The sequence below is a fragment of the Arachis hypogaea genome, chromosome 8 (genome assembly GCF_003086295.3).
Source record: "Arachis hypogaea cultivar Tifrunner chromosome 8, arahy.Tifrunner.gnm2.J5K5, whole genome shotgun sequence".
NCBI classification, from domain to species: domain Eukaryota; kingdom Viridiplantae; phylum Streptophyta; class Magnoliopsida; order Fabales; family Fabaceae; genus Arachis; species Arachis hypogaea.
The window spans coordinates 35,196,186-35,213,768 of record NC_092043.1 but is presented as its reverse complement, the minus strand read 5'-3'; the positions used below and the strand labels follow the sequence as shown (position 1 = coordinate 35,213,768).

The window sequence follows — 17,583 nt, the reverse complement described above, 5'->3', positions numbered from 1 at the left end:
TTCTCACTCGTTCGTTTAAGCAAGTGTCTGGAGTTCGAATCCCGCCTTGTGCATCCAGCAACCTATTACTCAACGGCATACCCTTAAATGGAGTTCCGATCTACGACAAATCTGAAAAATACCGTAAACAACAAAAAAATTAAAAATAAAATAATTATGAATATAACTTAATTAAATATGATTTACTTAATAATATAATTTAATTAAACAAGCTAATGTATATGATTGTATAACTATACATAAGAGAATGCATTATTTACTTAAATTTAAGCATGATTCATTAACTAATTTAATGAACAAGAGAATATATTATTTAATTAAAAATAACCAATAAAAAATTATAATTATTTCATAATAGACTAATACAAATAAAAATTATTTTGTATCATTAACTAATTTAATGCATGAGAATATATTATTTAATTAAAAATAAGAAATAAAAATTATAATTATTTCATAATAAACTAATATGAGAAATGAAAATTATTTCATATCATTAACTAATTTAATGCACAACAGAATATATTATTTAATGAAAAATAATAAATAAATGTTGAGTTAAGAAATTAATTAAATTAATTAATGATGACAAACATTATTTTATTGGGCCAATTATCCAATTAATGTTAATTATTTGTGATTAAGTGTTACATGCCAAAATTCATTGTTGCAGCAGTCCAATACAGAACAAGCTGAACCTATTCTTGTGGGCAACAATTTCAAACAAAGCCCAATTGCATATATCAAAGAAATCAAACGGGATGAATGAATCATAACCAACCCAAGCTCGAATTGATCACTCAAAGTTGATCCCTCCAAAGTGCATTCCCCAAAGGTAACGTTCACTTTTTCCTCTTCGGTCAGAACTCTGAGAAAGAGAGAGAAAGCTTAGTTTCTAAGCTGTTCACCAAAAAAGAAAGAAAGAGAAGGATTAAGCAAGAAAGGCAAAGGTCTAATCACCCACATAAAACCATATCAAGATAAATCAGAAGTTAAAGGTGATTCATTTCCTTCTACATGCATTTTATTTTCTTCTCTTCATCTCAAACTTTCTACCAATCCAATTTGGGATACATAAAAAAGGTGATATCTGATGAACACTGCTGTGAATCAAAGGCCAAAATTATTTCTTGTGGACCAAGCAGTATCTCAAGGGTTCAGATCTGGGTTTACCATTGAAAATATTTTTTTGTTGTCCTGAAGCTTTCGGTCAAGAAAGAAGGTCAGAACCAAAGTTTCTAATTTGATGATTAATGGAAGAAAGTGAAAAAGTAAGTTGGTGAAGCACAAAGCTCGAGGATTGACTTGAAAGAGCAACTCAACATCATGCAAGGAGATACAAAAGAAGATTTTTCATCCTTTATAAATTAAGGAGAGAGAACCAGTATTTTGAAGTTTATGTTTTGAGAAGAGTTCTCTGAAGAAATTTATCAACTTGGACAGTGCTTTCTAGTCAAAGGAACATTCCGCCAGAATGAGGAACTAAATCAGAGGTAAGCAAATCTGGTTTATCACATAGCAAATAGGCTGTTGAAACTTCAATCTCCTTCATGTTTTACAGATTGTAATTTTTTTAATGTTTATCTTTCTGTAATTTCTTGAGGAAAAATGCAGAATGAGAGAGTTCAAGTAAAAGTCTAAGAGTGAAAAGAGGCGGAGAGAAACACTTGAGTGAAAAGCCTAGAGTGATTTCAGATTCCTTTAGGTTGATTATGTGTCTTGTATCTTGTACCAGTGAGGTACCCATTTCTTAGTTAGGTGAGTACTAAGAGTGAATAGTTAGGTATTAACATAACCAAGTAAAGTTAGGTTAGAACTTGAGAGTGAAAGGATTGTGTCAATCCTGTGAAATTGGTGTATGTAATATTTTAACTATAGTGAAAATTCTACCACTGTTGTGGTGGAAACTGGATATAGGTTGCATTGCACAAGGTAACCGAACCAGGATACATGATGGTGTCAGCTTCTCTCTTCCATTCTCTGTTCTGTTTTCTGAAATTCATGAGACAAAATGAAATTGTCTCATAATTTCTCCGCTACCGAGTTCAACCAGAATCAGACTAAAAGTTTGTTTTAAAAGGTTATTTCATTAACATTAAAGAATGTCATAGATTCAATCCTCCATTCTCTAAGCCTTTTAAAACCTTCGATCAAAATTATATCATATATGCCTAATCAAATTCTAATTATCTACTCTTTCAACAATTCTCATCCAAATAAATTCTAAATATCTAATTAACTAATTAATTACTAAATAAATCAAAACATATCAATTAATTCTATATTAAAAATAATAGATATATAAACTGATCGTGCGTGTGTTTTTTTTTCTTTCACCGAAAATAAGAAGACTCAAATTTACAACCTTTTAAATGAGTATATTTTAAATGAGTATATGACTGTTAATCGATAAACATAAATATACTATAGATTACACATCTCCTTAAATATTATATTTAAATAATTTAAATAAAAAAAATCCTTCCCTCAAATATGTGTTCCATATTTCCATTTTGTCATTTTATCTCCTCTTCCTTTTAGAGAATCTTAAAGGACATTAGTTTCTCTAATTTGAATGTCAACTCTCCCACTCAAATTCGGCTCCTCTTAAAAAACCCTAAAACCTTCTAACTTTTAAAACTATGCTGAATGCTTTGGCCATCTTTTTCGTCTTAAATCTTATTCAGTGCATTGTAGCTGCTCCTTTTGTGAATCTTTGAAGCTTTGCATCAGTGAGTTGATTCAACCATGTGTGGAGGTGGAGGATCAAATTAGCACTCAGAAGAACAGCCATAGCTGAACCTCAGCTTCCACCACCATGCAAAGAAATGATGCCCAATTTTCTCATTTCAAGGTTAGCTTCTTCCTTTAAAACCCTAAACCTCAACAACCCCAAATCCCAATTGAATCTTCTTCAACAGCATAAATGGCATCTCCTTTTCTTCAATTCACTCGCAACCAAAGATACCAAACGCCCAAAAGATCGCAACTTTACAATCTCCTACCTAATCGCCACATGCGGATTCTCTCCCGAAACCGCCGTGCTTTTGTCACAAAAGGTTCACTTCAAAACCCCTGAAAAGCCAAACGCGGTCTTAGCCCTCCTCAGAAAATATGGATTCTCCGAAACCCAGATCGCTAATTACATTCAGAAGCGACCCATGTTGCTCCTCACTGATGCAGAAAAGATCATTAAGCCCAAGCTCAAGTTTTTCTCCTCCATTGGGATTTTTTCAAGCGTTGACCTTCCAAAACTCGTGATTGAGAACCAAACCCTGTTAGCTAGGAGCCTAGGAGCTTGGAGAAGTGCCTGATTCCGCGCTATGAGGTCCTGAAGAGTGTTGTTCGAAGTGAGAAAGAAGTTATTAGTTCATTGAAGCGTGGTGCAATGGCTTTTGTGTTGTGTGATGTGATAAAGAATTTGATTCCCAACACAAAGATTTTGAGAGATTTGGGTGTGCCTCAGAGTTCTATAATCTATCTCAATGTTGGTTATGTTTCACCCGAGCGAGGCGTTTATGAATCATGGGTTGTTAAAGGTGTGAAGATGGCAAAGGAAATGGGGTTTGATCCTAACAAGTGCAGTTTCATATTCTCATACACGTGCTCTTGCATATAGAAAGTTCCCTGCTTTTATGTCATATTCGCCGGAGAGGATCGGGCCAGCAATGAGATTCTTGGTGGAGGATATGGGTTGGTCTTCCGAGGAGATTGCCAGGTTCCCCACAACTCTAGGATACAGCTTTGGAGAAGAGGGTTATCCCTAGATGCCATGTGATTAAACTAGTTCCTTTTTCCACTATGTATGTATTGACGACATAATACCCTGTCATAAACCAAAGCAGAGTAGCGATGCAATTAAGGTGTGACATTGACATGAGAGAGAAGGAAGGCTGTGATAAAAAATGTGTTTGGAAGCTTCTTTAAAAAAAAAAAAAAAAGAATAGAGTAAAATTAGCTATTAGAGAACTCCAAGATCCTCTCTTTTTTTTCTTTCCTGTATTACTGACCATTATTATTTATCCTCTAAAACTTATATAATCAATGAACTATTTTATAAAATATGTATTAAAATATAAATACATATTAAAAATATATAAAATAAAATAAGACATATAAATATACATAAAATGCATGATTATAAGACCTCTACATAGATAAGGAAACTGTCATTTAAGTTATAATTCGTTAGCATAATTTAACTAATCCTCATTTTAAAAGACATTTAATTGTTTATATTTTTGGTCGCTGTGGTGTTAACATCATAAATAAAGCCCCCTCCAAAACAACCAAAATTACAACTTCCAAATTCTAATAGACCTCTAATCCAACAACAGCTTTTCCATATTCTTTTGTTTTTTTGCTAAATCTTTTTGGTTTTTGGTCATGTATTTTCTTTTTTTGGACTTAGATTGTTTAGACCATATCATTGAAAATAGTAGGCCCAAATATCGCTAATCCATCCTTCGATGTCCATAGACCTCGATCTGTTTTTGGTTCAGAATCAAAAGCAGTTTTTTTATTATACAATGTTTAACTAATTTAACCCTAACATCCGTATTAAAGGCCCATAAAGAGTGCATAACTCGAACCCAGTTCTGTCCAAAGGGGCCTTCCTTCCTAGCAAAGGCCCAAAAAGAAATTCCAACGAAAAAACAAAAAGCAGTGTTTCCCGCACGTTAATGGCCTAACGAAGTACATTGCCAAAGCTTTGTCTCTCAGGCGAACCAACCAACCGTAATTTCTCTCTGCCGAACCCACCGCCACCGCCACCACACCGTTACGCCTTCCAAATACCGCAACCCGCGCCTCACCTTTTCCCCATGGGATCCCCCGCCGAAGCACCATCTCCTGATGCCGCACCCGCATCATCTCCTCCTCCTCCTCCGCCGCCGACGACGACTCGGCCCTCACCGTTCCCCGGACGGGAAGACTGCTGGTCGGAGGAGGCCACCTCCACCCTCATCGACGCATGGGGTTCCCGTTACCTCTCCCTCAGCCGCGGCAGTCTCCGCCAAAATCACTGGCAGGAAGTCGCCGCTGCCGTCAACGCCGCCCACGGCCACGACCCGAGACACCGCCGCACCGATGTCCAGTGCAAGAACCGCATCGATACCCTCAAAAAGAAGTACAAGGTCGAGAGGGCTAGGGTTTCCGATTCCACCGCCGGCGACGATGACGGCGACGGACGCGTATACTCCGGCACATGGTCTTTCTTCCACCGCATCGATTCTCTCATCGGAGACACGTATCCTTTGAAAAAGCAGTCCCCGCCGGTGAAATCCTCCCCTCGCCTTAAATCCCCTCCGGCGGCGAAGCCTTCGCCGCCGCCGTGGACGGTGACTCCGGTAGGTCCCCGATCCGGAACAAAGAAGCGACCTGCGCCGATGAGTTCCGATGACACTTATTTTCGCCGGAAGTTCTCGGCTTTTGCGGCCGCCGCGGTGGCGGCGGCTGCGGCTGAGAGTGAAGATTCAAAGGGGAGCAGCGAGAAGAGGAGAAGGGTAACAAAAAACGATGAAGAATGGGAAATTGGGTACCGAGAATTGGCACATGCTATTGAGAAAGTTGGTGAGATATATGAGAGAGTTGAAGCGGCGAAGAGGAAGCAAATGGTTGAGTTGGAGAAACAAAGGATGCAGTTTGCTAAGGATTTGGAGTGTCAGAGGTTGAAGCTGTTCATGGAGACTCAGCTTCACATACACAAGATCAATAATCACTCTTCTAATGATGCTGCTGGTGAGCTTTAATTACTTATTTTTTTGCATAGTTTTGTTTTTGCTTTTGTGTCTTTGCATCTCTCTTTGAATTGAAATGCTGCCTTTGGTTTTTAACTTTTTATTGGTGGTAACTGGTAATGTAAGATTGTAAGGTAATGTGTCGGTTGTTTTGTATCTTTAGAATTAGACATAGAATTATATATTTCTAACTCCCCATGTAACATGGAATATAAATATATGATTGAAGAAGTAGCTTTTTTATACATATTGTGCCTAAAGATATTAGAACACTTAATGTTTACTAAAAATCTTAAAGGTAATATTTTTGTTCTGTTTTGGAAATTAGAATTGTAACAGCATCATTGCTGGATGTTTGTTTTACTTCCCAGTTATATGTAATTTTTATGTGCTTGTCACTTGGCTTTGTCATTTGGATGTGAATAGCAAGGTCCACTTGTGCTGCCAAACTTTCTAGAAAAGCAAAAGGGTTGACTAAGTATTTAGTTTTTATCCGATTTTTGCTATCTGATATGAAATAATACTGTAGAATTTTATATTCTGTTTATCTTATAATAATTATACTAAAACCACAAAGCTTACAGAATATCTAAGTTCAGATGTCTGATATTTGCTATTTGTTTTATTAAATGTTGGTGATATTAAGGTAAACAATGTGATAAATTTAGTTGAGGGTTTGGGTTGCATGGTGCATGCTATGATTCATTGTTGCAATGTTTACTTATTGAGTCATTGTATACTCATCCATACAATTATAGCAAATTAAAATAAAGTAAAAGAAATACTGACAAATTCAAATTCCATGATACCAAGTCTGGGCAATAAAAGCCCAACAAAGTTTGCTAGGATAAACAATTAAAGCACAAAGATCAAGGAGAAAATAAAAATTAATGAGATAGGAAGAAAAAAAATTATTGAGATAGAGTTGAGGGGGTTGGGAACTTGTGATGTAAAGTAATAGTGTTGCTAAAGGAAAACAGTTTTCTATTTTATTTGTATACGAATTGGTCAAGCCATCCATGCCCAATTTTTCTGGCTCAGTCCCTCACCAAATTAGAGGTATCAAAATTTAAAACCTTTTTTATTTGGATTATAGGTTTAGTTGGGACCACCAGAATGGAAGGAAATTAGTGTTGGACTTTGTTTAATACAGATTGAGATCACTAAATATCAAATGTTGTTTATATAATACAACTAATAGTAATCATGATACTGAGTAAATAAAGTTTGTGCACTGCATGAATTTATACAAAAACTTTTTATGGTTTATGCAATACATGATTCATGTCTTGATTGTTCATCATCAATAAAATTATTTATTAATTATTGTTATAAATAATTTAAAATCTTATTCATTGTCTGAAAAAACAAGTGATTTTATCCAAATAATATTATAAATTTCTTTAATTATGTTTTATAAATGTCTACTAGTGTTAACATTCATGGCATGACCTTGGATAATTGTGTCTTCTGCTGTTCATTTTTTTTTTCTCTCTCTCATTAGTGGGATCAGAGATCTGATATTTCTTTCTCCTCTAACAGATAGTTTCTCATAGCAACTAGTAATGCACTGATGATGGACGAAAACTCCAATGGGTAAATTAGATAGATGTTACGTTTGGTCATGGAAGCATATTTGCCCCCTTTTTTTTAACTAAAAAAAATAAAAAAATGTCTTAGTAAGAATTTAGGTTGGCTTGTATTTATTTATAGTTATAATGCTATACTGTCCTTTGTGAAGAGAATTTACTCTATCTATCAATTTCTTAAACATGAACAAGCTGATTGTGGATAATGTAATCAATTAGAAATTGTTCTAATTCACTATTTCCAACCTTAATCTCTTTTATCAAACCTTGATTAATTAAATATGAAAGGGAATAGTTTAAATATTATATGAAAAAATTGAGTATATCATCATTTGATTAAAATATAACCTATATATATATATATATATATATATATATATATATATATATATATTAAGGAGGAAATATAAGTTAGGTTAAAAAAAAACTGAAAACAAAATGGAATTTATGTACATTTAAAACTATAAATTGATTTTGTAATTTTTTTTTTTGGTCAAGGGATTTTGTAATTTTAATGAATGAGAAACTTTGGATTATTTAGTCAACATCAACGAACACTACATGACTATATCACAACGTTTGTGTTTTTGGTTTGTTATTATAATGGACTTTAAATGTGCATACTTTTTGGTCATATGATAGAAGTGTTTGAAGCCCATAGCTACAAAACGTGACCCATATGTCCCTTTCTACCTGAATAGGTGGTTTTTTTAGGTATACCTGAATAGCTGATTTTGTAGCTTGACAAAGGTGAATTTTTCGGCTTAGGCCCAAAGAAAGAGCAAAAACCAAGTTTGTTTGAAAATGGTTTTCAAAATAGAGAATGAAAGTGACCATCAAAAACATTTTCACAAAGCACGCAAAGCGAGTTAAGTCCAGCGACCCCTGAAATTGATGGTTTGTACCAAAAAAAGTTCAATTTGTTACAACAAAGATGGATAAGGATGGATGACCATTTATGAGCGGATCAGTTTTTTCTATGTTGAACGGAGCAAGTTTTTGTGACAAAGCACAATTAATGAAATTTAAAAAGTAGAATTTGTTTGTCTATAAAAGCATGAATGTGACAAAAAGATTATACACACAATTACAAATACTCCCCTTTCTCTCTCTCTTTAGAGTAATAAAATTATCTTCTCTCTTTATACACTACTAATAGTTTTTCTCTCTATCTTTACGTTACTGCATATAAATATATAAATTATTTTATTGAGTTAATTATATTAATATTAGAGTCTTCTATTTACATATCTTTATTTAATATTTAAAACATCTTTCTTGTATTTATTTCACAACACGTTATCAATAGGAGACTCTGATCAAATTTTAGGAAAACTCATGCAACAAATTTTTATTATGTCGAAACTCTCTCATCTTGAATTTAATGCTCTTGATATATCTGAAAACAATTATTTATCATGGATATTAGCATCTTGATTCAATGGATCTTGGAGATACTATTAAGGCTGAAAATAATGCATCCCAAAAGGATAAAGCCAAAGCCATTATTTTTTTTGTCGTCATCTGATGAAGGATTGAAAAATGAATATCTCACATTAAAGATCCTGCAGATCTTTGGAAAGACCTTGAAGAAAAGTATAATCATCAAAAGACTGTGATACTTCCTCAATTCCGATATGAATAGACGCACTTGCGTCTACAGGATTTTATAAATCCATAAATGAATATAATTCTGTAATGTTTCGAATCACCTCACAAATGAAATTATGTGAAAAAAGATATCTGATAATGATATGTTAGAGAAAACATTCTCAACCTTCCATGCCTCGAATGTGCTTCTGCAGCAGCAGTATCGAGAAAAGGAATTTAAAAATATTCTGAGCTAATTTCTTGCCTTCTTGTTACTGAACGCAACAATGAGTTGCTCTTAAAGAATCACGAAGTGCGCCTAGCTGGCGCCGCCCTATTTCTTGAAGTAAATGCGGCAAATCATTACCCCAGAAGAGGTAAATGGCAAGGTTTTGGTAACAAAAAAAATTATGGAAGAAAAATGAATTATGTTCAAAAGAAAGGATCTCACCAGAAGTGGGATACAGAAAGAAATATTAGGCAAAATAAATGAACAGAGGATAAGTGTTTCCGTTATGGTGGAAAGGGCCATTGGTCGCGTACCTGTCGTACACCAAGGCACCTAGTCGATCTTTATCAAACATCTTTGAAAAATGATGACAAAGGAAAGGAAACGAATTTCGTTTCAAATGATGCTGGAAATTCTACCACTCATTATGATGCATCTGATTTCTTTGAGAATCCTGAAGGAAATATTGGTTATTTGATCAATGATGGAATAGTTTAATATGTGGGATTGTTAAGTATTCATGTAAATAAATAATGTAAGAAACTTATTGTTAAGTTTTATTTTCTATATATTTAAGTTTCAAATATGATATATATAAATAATAAAATATTAATGTTTATATTTAAAAATTTTGAAATCACTAAATGTGTCAAATTTTAAATAATAATAATAGTGATAATAATAAAATTTTAGTATATGACATCATGTATAGTGTTTCTAAGAAAAATAATTTCAATCAAGAATTTTATTTGACTATGCATGTATTACTACTCATTTTATTATTATTTATCTTTGAAGAAAATGGCAATGATATATAATGAAGATGTATGCCTTGCAGATAGTGCAAGTTCGCACACCATTCTCAAAACTGATATATATTTTACCCATCTTGTGCCAAAAGAAGAATATGTTAATACTATTATTGGCTCAGGCAATGTGGTAGAAGACTCCGAAAGAGCTATAATTTATTTTCCGAAGGAACAAAATTCATAATAAATAACGCACTATTATCTACCAAGTCTTTGAGGAACTTGTTGAATTTCAAAGATATTCACCGAAATGGATATCATATTGAAACTATGAATGAGGGGAATCATGAGTACTTATGTATCACAACTCATGATTCAAATAAGAAGATTATACTAGAAAAGTTATCATCACTTTCATCTGAGTTATATTATATCAAAATTAGTGCAATTGAATCACATGCCATTATAAACCAGAAGTTTACTAGCCCAAATGAATTCATAACTTGGCACGACCAATTGGGTCATCCGAGAACAACCACGATACGGAGAATTATTGAAAACTCCCATGGACATTCACTAAAGAACTAGAAGATTCTTACATCTGGTGAATTTTGTTGTGTTGCATGTTCTCAGGAAAAGTTAATTTTAAGGTAATCACCAGTAAAAATTGGATTTGAGTCCCCTACATTCTTAGAAAGGATTCAAGATGATATATGTGGACCTATTCATCCACCAAGTGGATCTTTTAGATATTTTATGGTCCTAATAGACGCATCTTTGAGATGGTCACATGTGTGCTTATTGTCTTCTTGCAACCTGGCATTTGCGAGATTACTTGCTCAAATTATTCGATTAAAAGTACAATTTCCAGAAAATCCAATCAAAGCAATTCGTCTTGATAATACTGGTGAATTTACTTCCCAAGCTTTTGATGCTTATTGTATGGCTAATGGAATAAGTGTTGAACATCCATTAGCTCATGTTCACACACAAAATGGGTTAGTATAATCACTTATTAAACACCTTCAATGAATTGCTAGACCCTTACTTATGAGAACAAATCTCCCAACTTCGGCTTGGGGCATGCTATTTTGCATGCCACAGCACTTATTCGTTTTAGGCCAACGAGTTACCATCAGTTCTCTCCTATACAATTAGCTTTTGGCCAACAGTCAAATGTTTCCCATTTAAGAATATTCGGGTGTGCAATATATGTTCCCATTGCACCACCTTCTCGTACCAAAATAGGACCCCAAAGAAAATTGAGAATATATATTGGATATGATTCTCCCTCTATAGTGAGATATCTTGATATACAAATTTGAGATGTATTTAAATCCCAATTTGCGGATTGTCATTTTGATGAATCAAAATTTCAACATTGGGGGGAGAGAATAAGCTTCCTGAAAAGGAACTTAATTGGAATGCATCATCCTTGATGCATTTATATCCTCGATTAGGACAATGTGAACTAGAAGTTCAAAAGATTATACATTTGTAAAGAATAACAAATGAATTGCCTAATGCATTTTCTGATACAAAGAGGATAACCAAATCTTATATACCAGCAGAAAATGTCCCAATTCAAATTGATGTCCCAGTCGGACAAATAGCCACTGAAGCAAATTCACGCCAGAAGCGTGGCAGGCCTGTCGGTTCCAAAGACAAAAATCCTCGAAAAAGAAAAGAGGTAAATACTATTCCTATTGAAAAAGACATAGTAAAGACACATGCAGTTGTCCAAAATTCTGATAAAGTTTTGACGCAGAAGACGTTCAGGTACCTGAAAATTGTGAAAATGACGAGATCTCGATAAATGATGTCTTTATAGGAGAAAAATGGGACCGAAATAAGACAATTGTCAATAAAATATTTGCATATGATGTGGCATTAAATATCATGCATGAAAGTAAGGATCTTGAGCCAAGATCCGTCGAAGAATGTCGACAAAGAAATGGTTGGCCAAAATGGGAAGAAGCCATGAAGGTTGAGTTAGACTCACTTGCAAAACATGAAGTCTTTGGACCTGTAGTTCATACACCAGAAGATGTAAAACCTATTGGATACCGATGGGTATTTGTGAGAAAACAAAACGAGAAAAATGAAATTGTGCGCTACAAAACCCGACTTGTGGCACAAGGTTTTTCACAAAGGCCCGGTATAGATTATGAAAAAACGTATTCCCCTGTAGTGGATGCGATCACATTGCGTTATTTGGTCAGTTTATCTGCATATCATAAACTGCATATGCATTTAATGGATGTGGTAACAGCCTACTTATACGGCTCATTAGATCGGGATATCTATATGAAAGTCCTTGAAGGACTAAAGATGTCTAAACCATCCAATGAATATTCGCAGGGGTTATACTCAGTTAAATTGCAAAGATCATTATATGGTCTAAAGCAATCTGGACGAATGTGGTATAATCGTCTTACTGAGTATCTGGCCAAAAATGGATTCAAGAATGATGATATCTGTCCATGTGTTTTTATAAAGAAATATGCATCTGGATTCATTATAATTGCTGATTTAAATATCATTGGAACTCCTGAAGAGATTCCAACAATTATAAAAACTCTAAAAGAAGAGTTTAAGATGAAAGATCTTGGAAAAACTAAATTTTGTCTCGGCCTGCAGATCGAGCATACAAAAAATGGGATCTTTATTCATCAAACAACATATACAGAAAAGATCTTGAAGAGATTTTATATGAATAAGTCACATCCATTAAGTACCCCAATGATTGTAAGATCTTTGGATATGGAAAAGGATCAATTGCGTCCTAAAGAAGAGAATGAAGATATCCTTGGTCCTGAAGTACCACATCTTAGTGCCATTGGAGCGCTAATATATCTTGCTAATAATACACGACCTGACAAATAATTCGTGGTGAATTTACTAGCAAGGTATTGTTCCTCTCCAACCAGAAGATATTGGAGTGGAATCAAGCAAATCTTTCGATATCTTCATGGAACGGTTGATCTGGGATTGTTTTATCCCTATGGATCCAAGTCACAACTAGTTGGCTATGCAGATGCAAGATATTTGTCTAATCCACATAAAGGAAAATCTCAAACAGGATACCTGTTAACATATGGTGGAACAACTATATCATGGAGGTCCACGAAACAGACGATTACTACAACATTCTCTAATCATGCCAAAATACTAGTGATTCATGAAGAAAGTCGCGAGTGATTTTGGCTCAGGAGTTTGATCCAATCTATTCTGTCATCATGTGGACTGATTGATCATAAGATAGGTCCAACTATCCTGTTTGAAGATAATACAACATGCATTGCTCAACTTAAAGGTGGATACATTAAAGGTGATAGAACAAATCATATTTCTCCCAAATTCTTCTTCACTCATGATCTTTAAAATCAAGGGACAATTGATATCCAACAGATCCGCTTAAGTGACAATCTGACATATTTTTTCACAAAGTCACTCCCAAAATTCTCCTTTGAAAGATTGGTACATAAGATTGGGATGCATCGATTTCGAGACATTAAATGATGTCGACAAGAGGGGTAGACTTTACTCTTTTTTCCTTAGTCAGATTTTTTTTATTGGGTTTTTCTTAACAAGGTTTTTAATGAGACAATCCCATCACAAATGATATTGTACTCTTTTTTCTTCACTAAAGTTTTTTTCCATTGAGTTTTTTTTTAGTAAGGTTTTAATGAGGCATATTCATAAATGAGCATCCAAGAGGGAGTTTTACAACAAGGATGGATAAGGATGGATGCCCATTTATGGGCGGATCAGTTTTTTTTATGCTGAAAGGAGCAAGTTCTCATGACAAAACACAATTAATAAAGTTTGAAAAGTAGAATTTGTTTGCCTTTAAAAGCATGAACGTGGCAAAAAGATTATACACACAATTACAAATACTCTCCTCTCTCTCTCTCTTTACAGCAATAAAATAATCTTCTATCTTTATACACTACTAATAGTTTCTCTCTCTCTATCTTTATGTTACTGCATATAAATATATAAATTATTTTATCGAGTTAATTATATTAATATTAGAGTCTTCTATTTATATATCTTTATTTTATATTTAGAACATCTTCCTTATTTATTTCACAACACAATTGTAATATAAAGGTTTTCAAAATAAAAAAAAAATTGCACTGATGGTCTCACTTTTTTTTCTATCGACTTGATCTTCACGCCATGAGTAATCTAGCACATTCTTTTTATGCTGGATTAGACGAAACAATGTTATAATTTTAGCATAATTTCTTGATGAACCAATATCGTTTAATCTTAATGGTCATATATTTTTTTGTGGGGCACAAGACGTTTTGCGATTTGTTAAAATTAAATAATATTGTCTCATTAAGAATTTAGTGTAAAAAAAAGAAACGTTGCTTCGTCTAGTCTAGCGTAAAAAGGTATGTGCCAAGATACTCACGGCATTACGAGTCACTTAACAAAAAGGGGGTATGGATCAACGTGGTGCAATTTGTTTAATTTTAGAAACTTTTATGGTGTAATTAAAATCTTTGAGATCTTTTTTGTTCAAACGGATAATTTTATAAACCACTTTTGCTGCCAAAAAATGATGAAACTGTCGAATTTACTGCCAAAATTCTAAAAAAAATAACGGTAATAATATTACTGTCCGACGAAATCTGACGGTATACATGTCGCTGATAACTATTTATTCGTTAATTTTATTTGCTTATTACCACTGGAAAATATTTGACGGTAAAGTTGGTGCCATTTTAAATTTTTTGCATTCTAATTACGGTGGAAATTTCGACGATAATATTATGTAACATAATAATATTAAAAAATAAATTATTATATCATCGGATTTATCACACGCAAAATCCGACAATAATATTTTTTAACTATAATTATTATAATTATAACCTGATGAAACTAAATAATTTTATGATAACTAACATTCAAATTAAAAACTAATGAAAACTAAACATGTTTTATTAAAGTAAAAAACTACAATACAATCTATTAGTAATGTCAAAACTACAAAAGAAAAACACTAAATCCTATGGTTCCTTGTTCATACCCTGGCCAATAACACAGAAATGCCCACCAATTAAGGTGGACCTCACGATAAGCGCAACCTCTTTAAGGAGGTTGGATACCGACATAAAGGTCCAACCCTACTGGACTTAACAAATAACTGCCTCCTTAAATCTCTCCTACTATCTCTACCTCATCTAGAAGGTAAATCCCAACAAACTTTCAAGATAAAGGGGAGCGCTTATCTATCAGAAAAAATAGAACTACTCAAAGGTGGTTATCTACTCTACTATAAATACACTGAAACCCCAGGTATATTCACATTCTAATCTACAAAAAACCTGCCTAAAGCCCTTGCTAACTTAAGCATCAGGGTCTATTGCAGGTACCATCCCCACCTCCTCATGAGGAACTCGGACATGCAGCACCTTGGCATATCAAGTCGAATGCTGCCACACAAAGGGATCTAGACCTCAGTTCAGACCCAAATTAATGTTTCAGGTAATCCTTAGAACATTAGTACCATTGTAGGGGACCTGAGATTCTCCCTCTGGCAGACCGCAAGCGCGGAGATGGCTACACAGCATCTGAGTCTAAGCCAGAAGTTCAACGAAAGACCAAGCTCTTTTGCTCCCACCTCCACCACCACACCATGGCCCCTACGGGAAGGTATCTTGGGAAATCCTCAAACAAAGAGGATCCAGTCCATAGTCTACCATCCCAAGGCTGAAGAACAACCCCATACAACCGAGATCCTGGATCTCGTTCATGGCCAAGGGGATCGACTATAACACCTTGAACATGAGGCTGAACGCCAACAGAAAGCAGAATGCAAGTTGCGAAAAGATGTAAGGCGACAAAAAGAGTTAGAAGACAAGCTACGAAAGCTCGAAGCTGGTATGCAAAGAAGGAATAATCGGTCGGAGCGTTAGGTGGAATCCGAGTTTGAGAAGAAATACGACCCCAACCAAAAGGCAAAATGGAAGAGATACAAATCAGAGACTATCCCGACAAGACAACGAGCATAGGGGCATACCTGGAAGAAAAACTAAAGAGACAACTCGTTGAATTACTGAAAAAGAAAAAACTCTGATATATTTGCTTGGAAAGCCTCTGATATGCCCGATATTGAACCCAACTTGATGTGTCATAGGCTTGCAATATACCCCGATTCCCAACCTGTCCAGCAAAAACGTAGAAAGCTCGGACCAGAACAAACACAAGTGGTGGAAGAGCAAGCACATGCTCTGCTAGAAGTAGGATTTATAAGAGAGGTAAAGTATCCGCTTTGGCTAGCCAATATGGTAGTGGTAAAAAAGCAAAACGAAAAGTGGAGAATGTGTGTTGATTATACCGACCTCAATAAAGCCTGCCCTAAGGACCCTTATCCACTCCCCAGCATTGATGCCCTGGTCGACTCTGCCTTAGGCTACAGATACTTGTCCTTTTTGGATGCCTACTCGGGATATAATCAAATCCCGATGTATAAACTGGATAAAAAAAGACCTCATTCATAACTCCAAAGGCAAACTATTGCTACATAGTAATAGCTTTCGGATTAAAGAATGCAAGAGCTACCTACCAGCGATTGATGAATAAGGTGTTTTCCTCTTATATAGGAAAACTCATGGAAGTATATGTGGATGACATGCTCGTTAAGACCAAAGAGGATAGAACACTATTGTCCGACCTCTAGAAAGTATTCTCTACTATAAGGTAGCATGAAATGAGGTTGAATTCCTCTAAATGCACCTTTGCAGTAGAAGCTAGAAAATTCTTATGGTTTATGTTGACTCAAAGAGGCATAGAAGAAAACCCTAACAAATGCCAGGCTATACTCAATATGAAGAGCCCGACTTACGTTAAAGAGGTTCAAAAACTAAACGGAAGGTTGGCTGCTCTATCCAGATTTCTGGAATGGTCAACTCTGAAATCACTTCCCCTTTACTCAATCTTAAGGAAATGAAAGCAGTTTGAATGGACCCCAGAATGCGAACAAAGTTCAATCACACAAAGTTCAAGCCTAGGGTTCTTACTAATCCGATCAATGTAGATAAACTAAATCTTAACTATATTAGTGATCTTTAAATCTCAATTTTCTCTTATACAAATCATCATCTCTCTTAATATCATAGATTTGCAACTCATTTAGTACTTCAATATTAAAATTTAGTTTCAATATTATCAATTCATTCTCAGTTTTTCTACAAATCTCAATCACCACCTCTCATCAAGAACAACCATCAGTGTCACCACCGTCATCATAAAGAATCTCAGTTGTGCAAACACATACAAGACAATACAAGGAATACACAAATAGAGAGAACAAATAAAGCAACTAGTTCAATGAGCATATAGGTAAATTATTCAAATAGACAAGCCAGATACAAGATGTACCCTCAAACAATACACAAAAATGCAAATGATGTATGCTTGCCATATGGCTAATAAGCTCATCTGTCGATTGTACAGCCAAACCTGACATGTCCGGTAGCTAACTTGGACAGTCCCTCGGTGTGTGCATCCCCAAGCTTAAATTCATATTCATTTATCAATATCCTTGGGAGAAACATCCGGGAAGGTATAAGTGCCCGACCACATCTTGCGACGGAGGGTTAACAAAGTCTCAAATCCGATTAGGAGCAAGCGGGACAAAACCACCATCCTTGCATATTACCCCGGAA

At 34.8% G+C, this 17,583-nt stretch overlaps 1 protein-coding gene and 1 pseudogene across 1 annotated transcript; both read left to right on the top strand.

The window, feature by feature from the left end:
• Window positions 1-2,688: 2,688 nt before the first annotated feature.
• Window positions 2,689-3,890, top strand: LOC112707200 (uncharacterized; annotated as a pseudogene).
• A 281-nt stretch (window positions 3,891-4,171) lies between these two features.
• Window positions 4,172-7,578, top strand: LOC112707199 (trihelix transcription factor ENAP2). The gene is made up of 2 exons (XM_025758839.3): window positions 4,172-5,739; window positions 7,281-7,578. Exons 1-2 carry the CDS (start codon window positions 4,824-4,826, stop codon window positions 7,292-7,294), a joined length of 930 nt encoding a protein of 309 aa, XP_025614624.1. The 5' UTR covers window positions 4,172-4,823; the 3' UTR covers window positions 7,295-7,578.
• The last annotated feature ends 10,005 nt before the right edge of the window (window positions 7,579-17,583 follow it).